Source organism: Cavia porcellus, unplaced genomic scaffold (genome assembly GCF_034190915.1).
Source record: "Cavia porcellus strain 051 isolate PalLab524CR breed Dunkin Hartley unplaced genomic scaffold, mCavPor4.1 scaffold_8, whole genome shotgun sequence".
In the NCBI taxonomy this organism is placed as follows: domain Eukaryota; kingdom Metazoa; phylum Chordata; class Mammalia; order Rodentia; family Caviidae; genus Cavia; species Cavia porcellus.
The window spans coordinates 19,294,117-19,316,967 of record NW_026947491.1 but is presented as its reverse complement, the minus strand read 5'-3'; the positions used below and the strand labels follow the sequence as shown (position 1 = coordinate 19,316,967).

Here is a 22,851-nt window from a genome sequence, read left to right as displayed (position 1 = left end):
CAGCAAAAGTAAAGATGCCAAGACATATAAGGGCAAACAAGTGGTCCTGAGTTCAATTCCCATCAGGATGTATGGACAAAGGCCCTGATCCAAGGACTCTCTCAGAATTTATTATCTTGTGAAGAAGAGGGTGACCTTAGGATGAGTGACATAGAGGATAGAGGGAACTACATCTCTACCTTGTGCTGGATAACCAGGTAGGGCCAAAAGCATCTTTGCAAAATTCAGGGAGAGTGACACACAGAAATATCAATCTACATAATTCAATTAAGGTAGCAATTGAATTATTTCTGGAGGCTGTTGTTTAGTTTCTGATGCATAAGAACTTGTGCCCTGGGACTCAGAGTCTCTTTATGTCCAGGATCATACTCAGTTGGCATTCCTGGAGGTGACAGACTCTTACCATCCTGCTGTACTCATATCTTTGGCAGAGAGCACTATGTGAAGAAACAGGAGACTGTCTTAAGGCTCTAGAGTTACATGCCAATACATCAGTTGGCCTTATTTGCAATGCTTAGAGCCAATTGAGGGAGAAGGAAACACCATAGTCAGCTCTGTGCATATCAGTATATGAAAATAAGGCTGACCATAATAAATGCTGAAGCAATTGTTCTGCATTCAAGGGTAGTTGCTCAAATTTTTCCTATAAAACTAAACACAAATATTAGACGTTTAAAATATCTTGAGGAAAATCAAATTCAGGACATTCAGTAGTGTGGATCCAGCTCCATCTCAGGAGATGGCATGTTCAGGAAAGTGATCTCACACAGGGATGAAAACAACAGGGGTGCCTGGGACACCATGAGAAGCAGGAACTCTCATTTCTGAAACCAGAGCACAGCAGTGATGATGATGGCCCAGGTAAGGTGCAGAACTGGGTGAGGAGGTGGAGGAATTTAGTTTCCCAGGATGACAGGAACCATGATATCCATAGACATGACTGAGGGAAATGTGTGACATCTAGGTGTGAATACATCACCTCAGCTCTGTCTTTTAGAAGGTGCATGCATGCAGATTGGGTATTTCAAGTAATTCCCTTCTCTTCAGTGTTCAATTGATTCACAGAGTGTTATGATAACAGAATAATATTAATAAGAATAATCTTATATCTGACTATTTTATAAAAAATTAGGAAAAGATATGTGACTAATAAATGCAGAATGAACTGACATAAATTTAAAAAGTAGAAACACAGAAATCAAATAACTGGTTTAGAAAATAAAAATGAATATTATGAAACAGGAACATTTTATCTTAAATAATATCCATTATTATCCTGATATGTAGGCTAAAACCTGTATATTTTTATAAGAGAGAATGAAAGAGAGAGAGAGAGAGAGAGAGAGAATAGTGAAGTTAATTTGATAAATTCTTAATTGGAAGCTATGTAACTTAATTCCAAAATAACATAAACAGAAAGAGCTCAGCAATGTCCCTGGAAGCTGCGCTGAGTGGAGCCTGCTGAAACTCTTCCTCTTCTCCAGCCCAGAGCTGGTGCTAGGCTGACCTTGGGGACCAGGTTTCCTGAGGTGTCAAGGAGAGGAGAGGGCTGCAAGGTCTCAGACCCTATGCGAAGGGATGGGAATAATTTAATTCAATAGCCTGAAACATTTATTCCTGCAATAGACATTTGCTCCCTAAGAGGAGAAAACTAAGAATATTATTTTTAGATAATTATGATGTGACATTCAAAGAAAAATAACTTCTCAAAATATATTTTGAGTTTTATCACTTTTTAGAAAAATCATATGAAAGAGACAAAGAAAATTATATATATATATATATATATATAAAACAACAACTGTGCTTTGTATCTTGAATACCCCCTAAGTCATCTGAAGCTTAGGTATTTTCAGGGTCTTCGTGTGATGAGAAAAGAGAGAGGAAATGCTAAAGGCCTATAGGAAAACCTCAGTTCCCTGCTTCTGCTGTGCTTCTGCTCCTGGGACTCAGGCCTGGTCTCATTCAATGGATCTCCATCACCCCTGCTGGTGGTGAGAGTCCCTGCAGGGAGGTTTGTTTCTGGCTTCTTGTGGCCCTTCTTTCACTGTGTCTCTGGCACAGTAATATATGGCTATGTCCTTGGTTCTCAAACTGCTTATCTGCAGATACAGCATGTTCTTGCTGTTGTTTCTGGAAATAATAAATTGGCCCTTCACAGAGTCTGCATAGTATATGCATTCATTGATAGCTAAGATCCACTCCAGTCCCTTCCCTGGAGTCTGGTGGACCCAGTTCATTAAGTTGTTGCTGAAGGTGAATCCCGAGGCCACTCAGGAGAGTCTCAGGGTCCCCTGAGGCTGTACCAAGCCTGCCTCAGAATCCACAAGTTGTTCCTCACACAGGATACCTGCAACCACAGGGATACATTGCTCAGAAATATATTACACATGTCCTCTATTTATCACACTCTTGTCTATTAGCACATTCGCTATCACTTGTTTTTGAAAAATTACCTTTGAAAATGAAAAGCAGGAAAACACAATTGAGTGCAAGCTCCATGATAAGCTGTCTGTGTTCAGTCCTGATCATCAAGTGGAAACACCTGCACTTCCACTGCTGGGCTTCCTAGCAGAGGTGAAGCCTGAGGCCTGAGCTGATTTTCATCAGCACAGGGAAGCTCTATTTGCATGTTCTCCTGCTATATAATCAGTTCTACTGAGGGAATCTCAGTGAGGGAAGCACAGGAGATTGTTTTGAGAGGTGATTTGATTATCCCTAGCATTACAGAATACATGGTTTCTTTCTATCTGTCTGTGTAGTGATAAGCACATAACCTCATCTGTTTTACTTCTTCTATATGTAATTGATGTATTTGATAATTCCATTTGTTTGCAGCTGTGAACATAGTGAGAGAATAATAATGACTTATGAGATGGGAGGCACATTTATAAAACTTCCCATGCATTTGATCCTACAATCTTTGCCTTAGTTCTCAAGTGCTGATGGAGCAGTTCCAAGACCAAATGGTCAGCTTCATGACATCTGCCAAAAATCTCCTTCTACTCATCGAACCTGACAGTATTTCTCTCAATTGCATTATATTCACAAATGACTAGGCAAGCAGTAGTTTTGAAAATACATTTTCAAGAATCTGACATCTTATTGTCTTATCTTTACACCAAATTTTCTACAGTAAAGTACCTCTTACAAGTATATGTATTAATGTTAATGATAGATAAATGAGATGCATTTTTACACAAACACACCACTTGATAATGCTAACAAAATCATGCCCAATGTCAAGATAAGCAATGGATCAGAACGCCAAAATTCTCGCTTTGTATTCCATAAAGTCTCTTCCTTTACTGTAGATTTTCCTCAACTGAAACATTTATTACTGCATCAGACAGTCCATTTTCTAGGTGACAAAATTAGCTAATTTTCCACAATGATGATCATGAGCATCGTATATTCCACAGCATGTGAATTCTTGAGATTCTAGGTCCACTTTTCAATATATTTAAGTTCTTATTGTCATCACACAGGAATTCATATGAAGGAGATGAAAAATGCAACTGTAACTGTAATCTGTCACCACCAAGTCCCTTTCATTGCTTGGGCTCTGAACAATTCATATGTGAGGAGGAGAGGACACACTGTACGTTCTCTGTAGTGTGTGATGCTGAGAAAGGGGACATTCAGACACTAAAAGGAAGTCTTTAGTCTCTAGCGTCCTTCTCTGCACCTCCTCCTGGGGCCACTCCTGATTATCTGCAGATCCCCTGGGTTCTTTCACTAGTCCAGAACTTTTCCTTCTGGTCCTATATGTTCCCTCCTCGTCCAAGAAAACCCCCACTTCTTGATGTTGAAAACAGCTTTTGGTCCTGCGCGCCCTCTACTGGTCCATGCCACTCTGCACATAGCTTTGTGTCTGGGATCCCATATATCTCCCTCAAAAACTCTCTTGCACAGTGGTGTTTCCCATGGATTTTCCATGATCCATTTTCCATGGATACTGAGGTCAGCTGCACGAAGAATCTGTTCTTGATTGTATCTTTAGATATGCTGAATTGTCAAGGATGAATTGCAAGCTGTGTGTTCATTATCAATTATCTTGACACATTTACTCAGTTTCCTTTCTGGTGGCTGAAGCATCCAGCTGCAGTGGCAGAGTCCCAGAGCTGAAAGCCAGAAAACGTGCAACTGGGAGAGGGTCACTGTGAGGGCTTCACCTGGCCAAATCAGTTCTCTTGTAGCAGCAGCTCAGACAGGACGGTGGGAGAACCCAGTGGGTCCTGAGATCAGATGCAGCATCTTCACATCATCCTGTGTGAATTTTTCCAGAGCACACAAATGGGAGCCAGCACCTGAGAAATAAGGAAGCTGCATTTTTACACGTTTCTGAAGAATAGCTTTGCAAACTTCTAAGAACCTCTTAAATATTGATATACAAAAGAAATTAAGTCATTGTGCAATATGAGTTTATGTTTTACTTCCAAAGCATTTACATGTGTAGTGCTTTCTTGTACATGAAGGTCAAAACGAGACAAAGAATGTGCATCTCTCTGGGACTGCCTCTGTGTGAAAGATGCTGACTGATCCCTCAGAGAACTCAGTGATGTCCTTGAGGTCCACTGACCCAGGTCCAATCCTCCTACTCCATACAGGACATGTAATGGAAGTGCTAGGTCAGGGAGCTGTGTATTCTTACAGATTAAAGATGGATTTGCAGATATGAAAACTAGAAAATGGATCCCAGGGATAATAGGGCTGTGAGGTTCATACATCACACATGTATAGTTGCATGCGCATACCACATAAAATCAATTTATATTCTATGTGCATATATACACATCCGATTTCCGTTGAAAAGAACACAGAGAAGATAGTATCATCGAGTATGTAAACACTCAACTATGTTTCAGTTGAAGATTGCAGTTTCTCATGAAGATCAATCAGTTTGTACTTGAAACAATGTGTGTGTAAAGTGTTAACACCTGGGGAAATCAGATTTAACCATCAGTGCCAGACCTGGCAAATCTCAGGGGGGCAGTGAACTCCCCAAATGTCAACTTGTTCCCTCTCCCACAGCTTCACAGTCCCACAATCAAAGTCAGTGAAGGCCAATACGAAGCACAAGGGCCTCACAGAATCCTTTCCATTGTCTCTTCTCACCTGGAATTGTTGTCAGATGACTTGCTGTGCAGGTGACAGTCATTGCTGTGTATTCATCCAGCCTTGGTTTAAGGGGCCATTGCTTTCTCTTTCCCTTACACGTACAGTTGTTGTGATTTATTTACAGTATATGCTGTGCCATCTTGATTTTTATGGAATTTGTTTGTGTGAATTATTTTACATTGAAACACATGTGATGACAGTTAAAATATGTGAGGATTTGATATAGTGTTATATCAACCATATTATACCATTATAATAATGTGTGCGTAAAGCATTAACACCTGAGGAAATCGGATTTAACCATCAGTGCCAGGCATGGCAAATCTCAGGGGGCAGTTGTTTCCCAGTTGTCAAATCATTCCCTCTCCCACAGCTTTACAGTCCTACAGTCAAGGTCATTGAAGGTCAATATGAAGCTCAAGGGCCTCTCAGCATCCTTTCCATTGTCTCTTCTCATCTGGAAGCATTGTCAGATGATTTGCTGTACAGGTGACAGCTATTGCTGTGTACTCAGCCAACCTTGGTTTAAGGGGCCACTGCTTTCTCTTTCCCTTACAAATACAGTTTTCTGATTTATTTACAATATGTGCTGTGCCATCTTGATTTTTACAGAATTTGTTTGTTTGAATAATTTTACATTAAAACACATGTGATGACAGTTAAAAATACATGAGGATTTTATTGAGCGTTATCCCAACCATATTATACTTGGAAATTTGAGGTATTTGTTAATGATCTTTTATGGGAAAAAAGTAAATTCATGAAATAATAAATATGTGAACTTTATCAGTGATGTTGGCTCAGAACAAACTTTTGAAAACTTAGATGACAAATGTTGGGGTCAACTGAAAGAAATCATGACTATTCAAATCTCTGAATGCCTTGGCTCTCAGCATCATCAATTTTGTTGAACTAATTTCCTATTTAAATGTTTCATTATAAGATCATTTTCTTATAGCATGATTTAATTTTTCACTGTGGGTAGATGGGAAACTCACTTGTATGTTATCATAAAGCTGACAGGTAGTTTTTGTTTATTCTTTATTACCTTAGTAGACTTATGCTATGTGAGTACCATAGCCAACCTATTGCCTATGTGACACATGTAAGGTCATGGATTTAAAGATTTTCGTGCAGTTTGCACTGTGTATGTCTTAATTGTTTATATACGTTATAAACATTCAAAAAGATTTTTTGTCACCAAGCCAAGAATACAAAATACAAAACTCTCAACGGATTTTCCATTTTTTTAAAAAAAATATTTAAAAAGGATAAAAGCGAGAAAAATAAAACAATAAAACCAATCAAAATAAACCAGTTTAAGTGATACAGGACTTCAAAACTTACAAAATCAACAATACTTGCCCTTCTGCCTTTTATTGTCTTGTAAATATCTGTAAATACCTTCAGACATACTAAAAATCAAACAGGACAGAATAGAGACAAAAGCAAAACAATGGATGCGATAAAGAACCTCAAAATAAGTGGATAGTAAATCCAAAATGGTTACCATAGCATGTCTTGCTATCTTTTAAATAGCTGTTCCTGCCATCAGATATAACATAATCACAGAAAAAAAAGCAATAAACCCAACCCAACAAAACAATTAAAGCAATAAGGTTTCCAGTGGGGATGGCTTCCGGGTGAGGCTCAGTTCTCTCCTGCCTCAGCCCTCAGATGGCGCTGACTCTAGGGAGAGGCTCTATCCGCTGTCCTCACTCCCGCAGCAGCCAGAGCAGGGCTCTCGGATTTTCCAGTTGTGTCACAGTATTATACTGCACTGGATTACTTACTTTTCAGGGTTTTTCAATTAGACAACGAATTGATTATTTTGGGTTGAAGTTGGCATTTTACATAGTTTAGATACTAATTATTCTTTGCTCTTTCTATTACCCCATACAATTTTTTTTTTTTTTTTTTTTTTTAATGTCAGGAAGCCCACTTAAAACAACAAAATCTTCAATACTCGTGCTCTTGGGACAGACTTTGTGCTCCGTGTATCCCGAGCGCCCCCTGCTGGAGCTAAGCGCCCCTGCACGGAGGTTTTTGTCTGGGCTCACAGTAAAGTTTCCCTCACTGTGTCTCTGGCACAGTAATACATGGCGGTGTCCTCGGGTCTCAGGCTGCTCATCTGCAGATACAGTGTACTCTTGCTGTTGTCCCTGGAGATGGTGAAACGGCCCTTCACGGAGTCTGCGTAGTATATGGTACCACTATTACTACTGATATATGAGATCCACTCCAGCCCCTTTCCTGGAGTCTGGCGGAACCAGTCCATGCCATAGTTACTGAAGGTGAATCCTGAGGCCACACAGGAGAGTCTCAGGGACGCCCCGGGCTGCACCAAGCCTCCCCCGGACTCCACGAGTTGCTGCTCACACTGAACACCTGCAAACAGAGAGACACATGTCTATTGTTTATTTCACTGGTGCCACTCATTCATTTTGTATTTATTATTTTTTCATGAATTACCTTTTAAAACAGCAAGAAACAAAACCCAGCTCAGCGGCAGCTCCATGGTGAGCTCTCTGTACTCAGTCCTGATCACCAAGTGGGAAAAGAAGGGCATCCAGTGCTGGGATCCTCTGAAGATCTGCAGAGTGAGGGCTGGGCTGGTTTTCATCAGCACAGGGAGGCCCTATTTGCATGGCCTCCTGTATATATGGCCAGTTCTATTCTGAAAGCTTCAGAGAAGGAAGGATTCAAAGCACATGAAAGTGTTTTGAGATTTTTTTTTTTTATTACAGAACACATGGTTCCTTCCTATGTGTAACCTCACCTTATTTTTATTCTCACCAATATGTAATTAGTGGATTTGGTAACTTCACAGCATTGCAGATGTGTACGTAGAATGAGAAGCATAACATCCTGTGACATGTGACATCATAGGCTGTAGACTCATCGTATCTGTTCCATCCTACAGAAGAACTCAACAGCTTGCTGAGCAGGTCCAAGAGAGATGCTTCACTTGGGAGGCTGAGGCCAGAGGATCCTTGCAAATTCAAGACCAGCCTATGCTACAAAGTGAGCCCAAGGCAGCCTAATCACATAGTGTGACTCTGCCTCAAAAAGACTGGGAAAAAAACTTATTTGATTACATATAGCACAATTATCTAATTCTTTTACATTCTATTCTGTTGGAATGCAGAACACACTTAAAATTCATGTTCTTCTAAAAGTTTTGTTTACTACTTTTACCTTTGACCTCATTTCACTTAGATAAGGGAATTAACACATCAGAGCGATTAGCATTAGTCCTACCTATGCTATTTCTGTCCTCGGGAATAACTCTTTAAAAAGGGAACTCAAATATCCAATCAGTTTATGAAAAACTTATTCAATGTCTTTGCCAGTAGAGAAATTCAAATTCAAACAACTCTTAGATTCCATATTGCTTCAGAAGGGACAGTTGTCATGAGTAAAAAAAAAAAAAGTGTGGTGAGGCTTTGGGTCAAAAAACACCTTCTACATTCTCAGGAGAAATGTAACCTAGTGCAGCTACTGTATACATCAGTATAGAGATGCCTCAAAAACATGAGACTAAACATTTGATTTGATCAAAGTATTCTCCTTCTTCTCATTTTCCTCAAAGAGTGAAAGCCATCATAATCTGGTGATTTATGGTACCCATGCAGCAGCACAACCCTGATTAGCTATACACTGGAAGTGGTCTATGCAGACACACTAAAATGAGTAGGTAAAGCTAATGTAGTATTTATATACAATGAAGTATCACTGTGCTGATAAAGAGAAATTCAAGGAATGTCATTTCATGGAAAATGAATGCACCTTGACACCATAACACTAAGTGAAATAACCACACTTAGGAGCTAAAATATCACATAATTTCTCTCATCTGGAATTTCAAGATATAAACAATTTAGAAAATAAAACATACACCATCCAAACAGGTAGATGAGTATTTTGCAAAACAGAAGGGAATCTAGACATGGAGTGAACCAGACAGTGGAAGGTAAGACAAAGAAAGAAAGATTACAATAAGTTTAATACCTACCTCTTCTACCTACAGTGAATGAAAACATTTATTGCAAATGGATACTAGTGAAGAGTGATTTCTGTATTAGCTAGATATGAAATTTAATGACTCACTATAAACAAAGTGATATTTTATGTCAAGTGTTCTTACATCCTCATATACATTTCCATCAAGGCTATATGCCTAACCAGAATTTACAAATTTGTCATTTCATAAAGAGATAAACATTATTACTTAACACACAATTGAGTATTTTACCATAAAATGTATTTTGATTTCTGAAGAGCTAAAATACAATGAGAAAATATAAATATTTCTATATTTTATACACATATTTTACAAAACTGTTGTAATGGGTATACAATTTTTAAACATATGTTTAATTCTGGAAAAATCAGAATGGCCCTGGAACAGTGACCCCCTTTCTAGGCCTCTTATCTCTTCAAGGAAACCATAACAGACAGGTTGAGACTCAGTAGAGGCTTCCCTGACAGAGGTCAGCAAAGGCTGAAGAACAACCCTGCCTAGGGGTCTAGATTCACTTGTTGAGGAGCAGCCTGTCTTCTAGTTCACTCTGTGAGACCCCAGCTGGAGGACAGCTGTCAGTAACAGGAGTGGCTCAGTATCCCAACCATCACCCTTTCCTTAAGGCTGCAGCACAGATGATTCTTCAGTTTGAAGGTGACACCTCTGCCCCTGCCCTGCACTTGCACTCAGGAATCTCCCTGACGCTGGGACTCATACTCACTTTCTCCAGAACACAAATTAGATGCAGGCAGCATCTACACTGTAGGTTTTTGTCCTTGGAACACCGTGGACCTGCAGGCTGCAGATGTTGAGGATGGGGAGCCCAGAGAATCATTACACCTGGCACATGAGTCATTGCATGGATTCTGGCTGCAAGCACTGTTTACATAAATTAGCAAGGCTCCTGGAGAAAGGAGCTTCCAGGTTAGGGCACTGCAGCTGCAGCTTCCTTGGTGTGTTCCATGGAAGGATCTCCAGGTCATCCTGTCTATCATACGCTTCAGAAGAAAAGTCTAAGAAGGTCAAAGATGACCCTGATTGCATAACCTGAAGATGGGGCCTTTTAGTGCAGCCTCCAGTGTATTTGCAAGAGATGTTGTCTATGCACCCCACACCTAGGCTGAGCCCAGGAACGTGCTTCCAGAATAGGCCCATGCCTAGAAATTAGGACTCTGCAACAGATACTACTAGGAATGGTAGCAGGGGGTTGCAGCAGAGGAAAGAGTCCAGAGGCTGTGTGTCCACTCAGGATTCTCTGAAACTCTACCTGTATAGTGGATTCCCAAAATGGACAGATGGGCAGACAACAGCATTCCCCACTGATGCTGGTGACACGATATCTTATCACATGGTTGTCCAGCAAGGAGCTGCCTAATGATCTGGTTCATCTCCATAAGTGTCACCTTGTCAGCAATAAGGAATGAATGATTTCCTGGTATATTTCATCTACTGGTCATTTCTGGTCCTGAGTTTAGGACCCAGCCTAGGCATGGACACAGATCCAAACCTCTGTCTCCAAATGCCACATGTGTGTAAAAATGTGTGTGCCACGATTGTGAGAATCTTTCTGTCTCTCATGGATTCATCTGGATGTTCCAATAGCCTCAAGAGGAGACAGATCTTTCAAATGACACCAAGAGGAGAGACAGCAATGAGCCTGAAGCCCTGGGGTCCTGAGCTGCATCTAGCAGTGCTGGAAGGGGAAGCTGCACAGGGATCCCCTGTCCTCTCCTGTCTCCTCTGCTGTCTGTAGCTTCATGGAATTCTGCTCCAGGTGCACCTGGTCCTGGCGCTCCATCAGCTGTAATGCACGCTCACCACACTGCTGTGCCTGACTATGGAGATTCCGTGTGCACATGTTGAGATCTCTATCATCCTGGTCCACCAAGATGCACATGGAATCACCAGATGTGTGGCTAATTTTCCCCTGACATCTCCTCCTTTCTGGGGATCAGGGTGTTTCTTCTGACTTATTTCCCTTATAGACTACTTTGACTCCTTATGGTCATACTTGAAGAATGAATGATTGTTTATAGTTAGGGGAATTCAGTTCCAACATGTTAGATAAGTTTCAGAAGTTCTTTCCTGAGCATCTCACTAGAAAATGTTCTGGGTCTTATTTCTCAGTGGTCACTTTTCCTTTCCTGCACAGCTCTGAGGGATCACACTGGAAACACACCTTGATATTCTAGGAGCTTCTTCAGGTGTCATGTCTCTGTGTGATCCTTGCTCCTCTCCATGTGCCAGGGTTTCATCATCTCTCATTAGTATTTTCTCCTCTCTGGGTTTCCATCTCCTGTGCATGAAACAAGACTCAACCAGTGATTTGAGATCTGCCTGTCTTGCTGAATTGCTTTGCGACTATTTAGCCTGCAATTTCATTTCTTTCCTAGGCCCATAAAAAGATAATGAAGTTTTTGGACGAATTTTTGTACATTTAGAAATAAGGAGAATGCCTTATCCTGACTTCCTACTGGAACAAAATCCAGATGCAGCTTCACTGGACATATTGCTCTCTTCCATGAGTCCCAGTCCTACTGTCCTTACTTGCAAATGACCTTGGGACTCAGTAACACAGTGAACTTAGAAACACAATGAAACTCAACACAAGTTTTAAACAATTCAGGGATCGCCAGGAAAATGGAATTCAAGAGATTTGATAGTGTGGACCCAATTATGTCTCAGGAGATGGAGTATTCTGGGAGATTGTATTATCAGGCCTGGAAACAACAGATATACCAGAGATACCATGGGAAACAAGATCCTGAAACCAGGATGCAGCTGTGATGATGATGATGAACCAGGTGAAATGCAGAGCTGGGTGAGGAGGATGAGGTATTTAGTTTCCCAGGATAACAGTGACCATGATTTCTATAGACACGACTGAGGGAAATTTGAGACATCTATATGAGGACATCACCCCAGCTCTGTCTTTTAGAAGTGTTCATGTGTGCACTCCTTTATTTCAAATAATTGCCTTCTCTTCAGTGTACACTTACTTCACAGAGGGTCACAAGAATAATTTTATTAAGCATAGAGACATATCTGACTATTTTGTAAAAATTTATTAAAAAATACATGACTAATGAATGAAAAATGAACTTACATAAAATAAAAATGAATAAAATAGAAATTGGACAATCTGTTTTGGAAAGAAAAATGGATGTTATGAAACAGAAGCATTTTACCTTATGTATTATCTGCTACTGTCCTGATATGTAGCTTTAAATGTGTGCAGTTACATTAGAGAGATAGAGACAAAGATACAGAGATGAAAGTAAAAGAATGGTAATTTTTATCTTATAAATTTCTACTTTAAAAGCAACTAAACAAATTTTCACCAGTTAATATGACCAGAAAGAACTCAGCAAGGCTTCTGGACACTGCTCACAGTGAACTTTAGTTGCCCTCTTCTTCCTCCCCTGAGCTCAGGGATCCTCATGGTGCTGGGCTGAGCTTGGGGATCAAGTCTCCTGAGGTGCCAAGGAGAGGAGAGAGCTATAAGGTCTCAGACCATATGCAGAGCAATAGGAATAATTTAATTTCTAATCTGAAACATTTATTCCTGCAATAGACAATTACTCCTTATGAGGAGTAAACTAACAACTTCATTTTTAGGTAATGATGATGTGACATTCAAAAGAAAATTCTCAAAATGTATTTTGAGTGTTTTGCCCTTTTTAGAAAAATCACATGAAAGAGACAATGAAAGTAACTTGAATAAATTACAAAGACTATCTTGAATACCTCCTAAGTCATCTGAAGCCTGGTTATCTACAATATCTTCCTCTGTCCTTAAGACAGGAAGGAAACCCTAGAGGCCTACAGGAAGCCCTCAGTGTCCTGCTTCTGGCTCTGCTTCTGCTTCAGGGGCCCTGGCCTTTCTTAGTGAAATCCCATCTCCCCCTGCTGGTCGTGAATGCCACTGCAGGGAGGTTTTTGCCTGGGCTCACAGCGATTTCTACTGCACAGTAATACAGAGCCATGTGCTCGGGTTTCAAGCTGCTCATCTGCAGATACAGCGTGTTCTTGCTGTTGTCCCTGGATATGGCAAATCGTCCCTTCACGGAGTCTGCGTATTTTTTATCACTACTATCACCACTGATGTCTGTGATCCAGTCACTTCTGAAGTAGTTACTTCTGAAGGTGAATTCTGAAGCCACGCAGAAGAGTCTCAGGGATTCCCCAGGCTACTCCAAGCCTCTCAGACTCCACCAGCTGAACCGGAGGCCTGACCACCTGCAAAGATAGGGACATCTTGCTCAGAAAATATTACACGTGTCTTCTGTTTATCACACACATGCTTATTTGCACAGTCACTATCACTTGCTTTTCATAAATTACCTTTGAAATTTAAAAGTAGGGAAACCCAGCTCATTGTAAACACCATGGTGAGTCATTTGTTCTAGTTCTGATCACCAAATGGAAACACCTGGATCCAGGGCTGGACTCCTCTGCAGAGCTGCAGCATAAGGACTGGACTGATTTTCATCGACATAGGGAGGCCCTATTTGCATGGCCTCCTGTATATAACCAGTTCTTCTTAGAACGCCTCCGCGAGGAAAGGGTCCAAAGCAGATGAGGGTGCTTTGAGAGGAGTTTGGATTATTCCTAATACTATAGAACACTTGGTTTCTTCCTATATCTGTGTAGAGATAAATACAAAACCTCTTCCTTTTTACTTATTCTTACATATATATAATTAATGGGTTTGGAAATTGTATGTTTTCACATATGTACATAGAGTGAGAAGCATAATGACTTATGAGATGTGAGCTGTATTTTATAAAATTTCCCATGTATTTGATACTACAAACATTTCCACAGTTCTCAAGTGTTGGAGGAGCAGTTCCAAGACAGTGGTCATGGTTCGTGATGACTGTCACAGGTCTTCCTCTAATCAGAGAACCTGACAGGATTTTCTGTGTTACATTAGACTCATAAATGAATGAACAAGCAATATCTTTTTCAAGTATATGTTTAAGAATCTGGTGACTCATTTTTTTAATCTCTGCATTAAGCGTTCCATTGTAAATTGCCTATTACAAATATATGTATTAATTTTAATGATGGATAAATAAGATGTATTTTGACAAAAACTACCAACATGATGATTACAAAATAATGCACATTGCCAAGATATGCAATGAATCAGTACTCCTAAATTCTCCTGTGGTATTTTATAAAGTGTCCTTTATTGTAGATTTTCATCAACTGAAATATTTATTACTGTGTGAACCTGTCCATTTCTCCTGGTGACAAAATTAGCACTCTAAAATTCAATGATGATAAATGTGAGTATTGTGTATTACACAGCATGTAAATTCTTAAGATTCTTAGTCTTATTTCCAGTATATGCCAGTTCTTAGTGCCATCCCACCCACAAGGATTCAAGTGAAGGAGATGAAAATAGTGCCAGTGTAAGTGTAATCTGTTAGCACCAAGTCCCTTCCATTCCATCAGTTGGCCTGTGGAGAATTCAAATGTGACATGGTGAGGATGTTCAGTACATTCTATGCAGTGTGGTGATGCTAACACAGAGAGAACATTCAGATACTAAAAGGAAGCCCTCAGTCCTTAGCCTCCTTCTCTGCATCTCCTCTTATAACCACTCCTGCTTCTCAGCAGATCCCCAGGGCTCTTTCACTATCCAAGAGCTTTCCCACTTGTTCCTGTGTGTCCCCTCGGATCTCAGGCAGCCCGTTCTTCTTGGTCCTGAGTGCACCCTAGTGATCCAAGATACTCTGTCCATAGCTTTGTGTCTGGGATCCCATTTATCTCCCCTTGGAAACTGTCTTGCAGATTATTGCAAGGTGGTGTTTTCCATGGATGCTGAGGTCAATTGCATGGAGAACTCGTCCTTGTCTGTGTCTTTAGACATGCTGAGTTGTCAAGGATGCATTATAAGCTGTGTTTACACTGTCAATTATCTTGACACATTCACTCAGTTTCCTTTCTGGGGTCTGAAGCATCCAGCTGCAAGGGGCAGTATCCCAGAGCTGGAGGAGCCAGAGAACATGCAGGGAGAGGAGAACTAGAGGGCTTCACAGGACCAGATTTGGTTTCTTGTACCATCAGCTGAGAAGGACGGTGGGAGAACACATTGAGTCCTGAGACCAGATGCAGCATCTCCACATCATCCTGTCTGAATTTTCCAGAGCACACATCTGGGAGCCAGCAACAGAAGGAGAAGAAACCTGCATTTTTCCAGGTTCTTGAAGAGTAGCTTTACAAATTTCTGAGAACATCTTAAATACTGAGATACAAAAGTGTAGGGAGCCAAGTGACAGGCATTGCTGCCTCGATGTCTCTCTCTCTCCTATGGGCACTGCCTACATTAACCATAATCCTCTCCTGCTTACGTCACGTATCCAGATGTGATGTGACCCTGCTGTATTCATCTGTTTAACCTCTTCCTGTCCCAGCTCCCGCCCTTAGCCTATAAAAGGTGTGATTATTTTCTGAATAAACCGGAAGCTTGATTGGATTATTTCGTCTTGCTTTCATATCTTTTTTGTCTCCCCTATGTCTTTTATTTAATCCCCGTTTTCCCCTCCAGGAGTTCTGAACCTGTTGATCTACAGGCCGGATCAAGTGGCGCTCAGCATGGGAGCTCCTGGCACGGAGAAGTTAACGAGGGAGCCGTTCGAGAGACAGCCAGCTTAAACTGAAAGTGAAAGCGAATTGAACCAGAGACCTCGGCCGAGGAGTGAGTAAACTGAATCAAGGATTAAAGCTTAAAGCAATAGGACATTAAATTAAGTGCTGAGACCTGCGCAGACGACTACCCGACGTCCTGCCCGAGTCACGGTGAGTGAACGGCAACCCCATTTCCCTTCCCAGACATGGGTCAAGTATTGAGCGAACACGAAGTGTTCGTCGGAGGTCTTATAAAGGCATGAAAGACAAGAGAGATAAGGGTTGGAACAAAAGAATTATTACAGTATTTTCAATTTATTCATAAGGTTTGCCCTAGAGGGTTCTATAGATACCAAGAGGTGGAATAGAGTAAGAGATGCTTTAAAAGATTATTATAGAGTTTTCGGTCCAGAAAAGGTTCCTGTGACCACCTTTACATATTGGAATTTAATCTCTGAGCTGCTTGCCCAGAGGCATGCAGACCCTCAGGTTGAGGAGACAGTTACACTAGGTGAGGCTGCCTTGCGCGACTCCATTAAAATTACCTCAAAACCGTCCTCAGAAAAATCTGAAGCCTCTAATTTCTCAGATGCAGAAAATGATGGCCTGTTAGAGGTCCTTGTACATGGTGATCTGCCACCACTTCTACCTGTTGACATGATCAACAGGTCCCAGGATGGCAGCCCGCCACTCCCTGTGCCTCCATGGCAAATTGGGGATTTATATAAGCCTTTAGAAACAACCTTAACTCTGAAAAGCTTGCAGCCGCACAGCAGCTGGTGCAGAACCAGTTAGATGCAGGCCACATTGTTCCTAGTAATTGCCCTTGGAACACACCTATCTTTGTTATCCGGAAAAGGTCAGGGAAGTGGAGGCTGCTACAAGACCTTAGGGCGATAAATAAGACAATGGTCTTAATGGGGCCCCTACAGCCTGGCCTCCCCTCACCCAGTGCCATTCCTTTGGGATTTTCTAAAATTGTCATAGATCTTAAAGATTGCTTTTTCTCTATTCCTTTACATCCAAAGGACCAAAAAGAACACTTTTGCCTTATTTCCAAGCTGTCTCAGACCTAATAATTCAGGGCAGAAAGCAAGGAAAATGTTACTTTGGCAAAGAACCAGATATTATCATTCAACCTTTTACAAAAGATCAAATAGATTGGCTACTTCAGAGTACTGAAGTGTGGCCTATTGCCTTAGCTTCCTTTTCAGGGACTATTGATAATCATTACCCTCCAAATAAGCTAGTTGACTTTGCTAATCGTCACTCATTTATATTCCCTAAAGTCACAGCTTTGCAACCCCTTCCAGGTGCCCTGGTTTTATTCACTGATGGCTCATCCTCCAGAAGGGCTGCTTATGTATCTCAAGACAATGTTTCTACCCTCCAGGCAGACACTTCCTCTGCACAATTAGCAGAGTTAGAAGCTATTCTTGCAGCTTTTGCTGCTTACTCTAACCAACCATTTAATTTGTATACTGACAGTGCTTACCTTGCTCAGTCTGTTCCATTATTAGAGACTGTTGCTACCATATGTCATGCTTCCCCAGCTGCAAATCTGTTCAAACAATTACAATGTTTCATACGGCTTCACCGTCATAAGTTCTTTATTGGTCATCTGTGAACTCATTCCAACCTCCCAGGGCCTCTTGCCCAAGGAAATCATTTGGCTGATGTTGCTGTAGGAGCACAGGTTTTTATGGCTCAGGACTCCAAGGTGTCTGAGGCCCAACAAGCCCATCAGCTACACCACCTCAATGCTCACACACTCCGCCTTCTCTACAAAATTACCCGTGAGCAAGCCAGATAAATTGTAAAAAATTGCCCATCTTGTGCTATCCACTTACCTGTTCAACACCTAGGAGTCAACCCTAGAGGTTTAATTCCTAATGCCTTATGGCAAATGGATGTTACCCATTTCAATGAGTTTGGCAATCTAAAATATGTACATGTCATTATTGACACATATAGTGGCTTCATTTTTGCCACTCTCCAGACTGGAGAAGCTGCTAAACACATTATAGCCCATATGCTGTCACCCTTCTCAGTTCTGGGATGTCCTCAACAGCTTAAGACCGATAATGGCCCTGGCTATACCAGTACCTCCTTTGCTCAATTTTGCAAGAGCCTTAATATCCTCCACACCACAGGTATACCTTATAATCCTCAGGGACAAGGCATTGTTGAATGTGCGCATCATTCTCTTAAATTCACCATAGATAAAATAAAAAGGGAGACATGGTACCCCACCCGGGGGTCCCCTAGAAATGTCCTTTCACATGCTCTTTTTATTTTAAATTTTCTGACCCTGGATGCTTCAGGCTGCTCCACAGCATCCCGGTTTTGGCATACTCAGACTCAAACACGGTTTGCATCTGTTTTATGGAGAGACCCACTAACCAATGTGTGGAATGGCCCTGATCCAGTCCTTATCTGGGGACGAGGTTCAGTGTGTGTTTACTCTCAACAAGATAGAGAAGCTAGATGGCTACCTGAATGCCTCGTAAAGCAAGTAGACAGTTCTTCAAAGACCCCATGTAATGCCCAGGAATAATGCTATTTCCTGAGGCACAATCCCCTGTGTTCTCTTACAGGTGACACATCTCCCTAGAGACTTATGCTGCTTAGTCAGCCTACTTCTTGAGCCACACCACACCCATGGTGAATTTCGACCCCTGCCAAACAACTACAAGTGCTGACAGCCATTCACAGAACCCCATGACTGCAGAAGAGGCTCTTCTCAGTCTGGAAGAACATACACCAGCCAAATAGACTGCATCCAGTGTTATACAAGGCATGCTCCAAGACACAGGAGAATGACTTCATACAGAGACACCAACAAATGACTGTCAACCCCTTCTCCTTGATTTGGGGGGGGGGAGTTTTTCCCTTACCTAATGCCCCTTTTGGGTCCCCTAGCTGACCTATTGTTTCTCATTTCTGTGAGTTATTGTATTTTTCAGAGGATTATGATGTTCATTAATAACCAGATAGATGCATTTATGGCAAAGCCCATTCAGGTACACTATCATCAGCTGGAGATGGCAGATCAGCAAACCTACAGGGAAGGAATTCCCATGAGTGGCCCATATGATGATGCGGCCTAACTGCCCTGGAGCAATGGACAGGCAGTCAGAGACGGGCAACTAGGACATGCATGTTAATTCCAACGGCCACCTAAGACAGGCACAGGACCAACTGCTGTTCTGCAAGCCCATGACGGGTAATGCCTGGTTGGGTTCATGCAATGAGGTCCTTGACCTAAGACAGATGCTGTCCTCACAGGGCCTGCCATACTCTTAATTAAATAATATAAAAAGGGAGGAGATGTAGGGAGCCAAGTGACAGGCATTGCTGCCTCGATGTCTCTCTCTCTCCTATGGGCACTGCCTACATTAACCATAATCCTCTCCTGCTTATGTCACATATCCGGATGTGATGGTGACCCTGCTGTATTCATCTGTTTAACCTCTTCCTGTCCCAGCTCCCGCCCTTAGCCTATAAAAGTTGTGATTATTTTCTGAATAAACCAGAAGCTTGATCGGATTATTTCGTCTTGCTTTCGGCTCTTTTTTGTCTCCCCTATGTCTTTTATTTAATCCACATTTCCCCTCCAGGAGTTCTGAACCTGTTGATCTGCAGGCTGGATCACAAAAGAAATGAAGCCAGTGTTCAATATGAGTTTATCTTTTAGCTCCCAAAGCATTTGCATGTGTGGTGCATTCTTGTAGATGAAGGTCACAAGGAGACAGAGGATGTGCACCTTTTTGAAGACTGCCTCTTTATGGAAGACGCTGACTGAGCCCTTGAATAATAGAATGATGAGCCTGGCGTTCATTGCTCCAGGCCCAATTTTCCTACTCCATATAGGGCATGTAATGAAAGTGCTAGGGAGGGAGCTGTGTATGGTTACAGATGAAGGATGGCTTTGTTAATTTGAAAACCAGAATGCATGGATAACAGAGCTGTGAGGTTCATACTGCAAACATGCATAGGTGCATGTTCATAACATAAAATCAGTTCATGTTCTATGTGTATATATGCACATCCATTTTCAGATCCTAACTCATATTCATGATTGTTCTCCATTCTGTATTTGCTCATACCATCATTACCACATTCCAGGATTCTGAAGCCCTCAGCTAAATTCTGGCATCTCATGGTATTTGGAAAAAAAATTATCTCAGACACAAAAATTCTAACAAATTATTTCGATTATTAAAGTCATCTGATTGTATTTCTCTTTGTGCATGAGAAAAGTAATCATAATAATGTATATTTATGGGTTTATGTTTAGATATATTTATTTTCACCTCAAGGATCCTTACCCTTTTTTTTCTACCCATTGGTAGACATTTACGTGAGTGTAGGGTAATTTGTAGCCTGTTTAAATACATTGTATTTTTTAGTGATACATTTTTTCTGTAGCAAGGTGCATTGCTGTTAGGACCCCTGAAGCTGTCAACTTCCCACTGGTAGAGAACAGTGCTGCCCATGATATTCACAACTGAGCACTGAAAGAATCTCAGCTCAGTAGTGGGCATGGTTCTGGTATTCACATAACTTTCACTCAGCCAGTGGGTCCAGGTCTTTTTTACAATTAGTCATCAGAAGGCTTTCTAGTAATGAAGCAGCAAAGACCATCATGATTTCTTGTTATGAGCTCCACAGAAAATGTTTCATGAGTTACCTAATGTCAGTACAGAGAGATGGATGCTAACAATGTCTTCCATTAAATGTCCTTAAATAATTCCTGTGTGAGATCACATCCTTATCAATTCATCTCTGAGTCAGGAAAGTAGGGCTGAGGATTCCTGAGTGAGTCATGACGCAGAGCAGAGCACAGCCCCATCCCTCTCCGTTGGAGACCCTGGGCATGGGGACTGTGTATTCTGACTTCCAGTGTAAAGAGGCACAAATACTGGATGCAAGCGTGACTCTTGATGTGACCTCTTCAGCAAGGAGGCATAAGTTTACAATGTCATCTCCACTGCATGAGTGCTGTTTGTTTACTTTGGAGACAAAAGAGGCCTCAGGAACTTGAAAGTGTGATCTCACAAGATGTCTGCTCTGCTGTGTTAATGAGCCACATCTGTGTCTGGGACAGGTCTCTGCTCTGGGCTATTCATGGATTTCTGTGTATGCATTCCTGAAACTCTGTTTTATTCATTGGTTCTCATTAAAAGAGACTTTAATCCCACATATTAGAGTTGATTCACATTATTTTTATTGACACATATTTTCTGTACATACTCTTTGCCTTTATCATAGGTACTTAACACATGTGCATAACACACCTTGGTGTTTTATTCCCTTTTCCTGCACTCCAAAAATCTAATAATAATCATGTGACCTGATGGCAGGTAACACATATTTCAATGTTAGTAAGGATGAATAGATTAAAAGATTAAAAGGGACCTGCTGAATGGTAGTGAACACATGGTCAAAGCTGTCCTGACTCTATGTACAACAGCAGCTGAGCACTGACATTCAGCAGTACCCCGATATATAAACATAAGGATGGGGCTGTAGGTCAGTGGTAGGTTGCTTCCTTGTCCTTTGTGTGGCCCTGGCTTTGGTTCCTGGAGCCTTAAAATAAATACGCAAGAAAATGCTTTTCAGTTTAACTTTCTCAGTAAATTTGTTAATAGGTAATTAAATGTTTTAAGTTTCAACTTACTGCAAGAAATGCTCAACTAATCTTGAAAATATAACTAAATGAAAATGAGTGGAACTCATAGTTTTTAAACAAGGTGATGAACAGAACAGCAAAATTGAACCAACTGCAAACTAATTAAATTTCTTGACCCCATCAAACAACTAAAGTCACAAAGCAAATAAAATTATGAAATCTAGAGCTGGAGGCCTGTATCCTAGAAAGGGAAATGAGTTTCAGCCACCTAGGAAAGAGGTCACATTGTGATATGTCACTAAGAAATTAAAACTGGAAGGAATTCACAGGATATCCATGACACTGTCCGCCTTTCACCAGCCTTCACTCTGGAACTGCAGTGGGAGTGTACACTGAAAAAGAACAGGTGTGAGCTATAAAGAACAGGTGAGATGTGTTTCACAATTGTTACACTGCTTACATTTTCTCAGGATTAAGTAAGACACAGTGATGTTTGGTATTCTGCCTAACACTTAGTATTGTCTTCTTTTCTTTCACCCATTGTAGCACGTGGCAGATGTTAGCTAAAATTGTTTAATTTATTAGTTTGATGCATGTGTACAGATTAGTGAGTTTGATTTTGCGTCTTGAAACATGCACAAACATACTGAGATTACATTTATCCTCCTTAACTGTTCGCTTTCCCACTGCCTTGTGATTTTCATCCTTCTTTTAAATTGCCTTCTTTCATGTATCTTTTTTATTAAGTTTAATTTTTTTTGGTGATACTTAGTAATAGTAAATGATTTTCAATACTAATTTCCCCTTTCCTATCTTTGAGTTTCTGAAGACTGTGTTGAGATTATTCATGCATTTATCACTGCATTTGTAGCTTTATTTTGTAGAAAATATAATATCCTCTGGATACTTAGAAGAAATTCACCTCTCACATATGCAAGTTATGAATGTTTTCTACTAGTCTGGAACCTGGCTGTATATTGTCTGTATACAGCTTTTATTGATACCTACAGCAATTTTATATATTAGGGTTGTATTGTTGTTTCTTGTAAATTTTGTTATTTTTTAAAACTTTTAGGAAGCATGGTTTCTATTATGTTTAGGCCAAGCACCTGATTTGTGTGTATGGCTTCAGTTTGTGATCTGATTTCAGCTTTCAATGTCCTCAATTCCATTTTGAAGTTTTATTCCCTACCAATGGCACTACAAGTACATAGGGGCACCTGCAAGAGTGCCCCTATGTCCACAAGCAGGAATTTAAGTTGCTGACCAAATGCTTTTATAGGAAATGAAAGGGAACCAACCTGAAGTATCAGGGCTGTGCAGGCAGGAAAAGCCTCATCTGAAATCCTAATCCAAAATGAAACTATCATCTTTTTAATTTATCTAATGTAAGGTATGCATTCCAGACCCACAAATCTGAATGACAATGTGA

The 22,851-nt window shown here is 40.8% G+C and overlaps 1 long non-coding RNA gene and 1 gene segment (V, D, J or C); one reads left to right on the top strand and one right to left on the bottom strand.

Annotated features, from left to right (window-relative positions):
* Positions 1 to 7,177: 7,177 nt before the first annotated feature.
* LOC100723164 (immunoglobulin heavy variable 3-48-like) lies at positions 7,178 to 7,738 on the bottom strand. The segment is given in 2 exon segments: positions 7,178 to 7,509; positions 7,594 to 7,738. Coding segments are annotated over 2 exon segments (429 nt in total).
* Positions 7,739 to 15,636: 7,898 nt separating this feature from the next.
* On the top strand, positions 15,637 to 19,333 carry LOC134477253 (uncharacterized). The gene is made up of 2 exons (XR_010049178.1): positions 15,637 to 15,955; positions 18,382 to 19,333. It is a non-coding gene; the product is annotated as an uncharacterized LOC134477253 (long non-coding RNA).
* Positions 19,334 to 22,851: the final 3,518 nt, after the last annotated feature.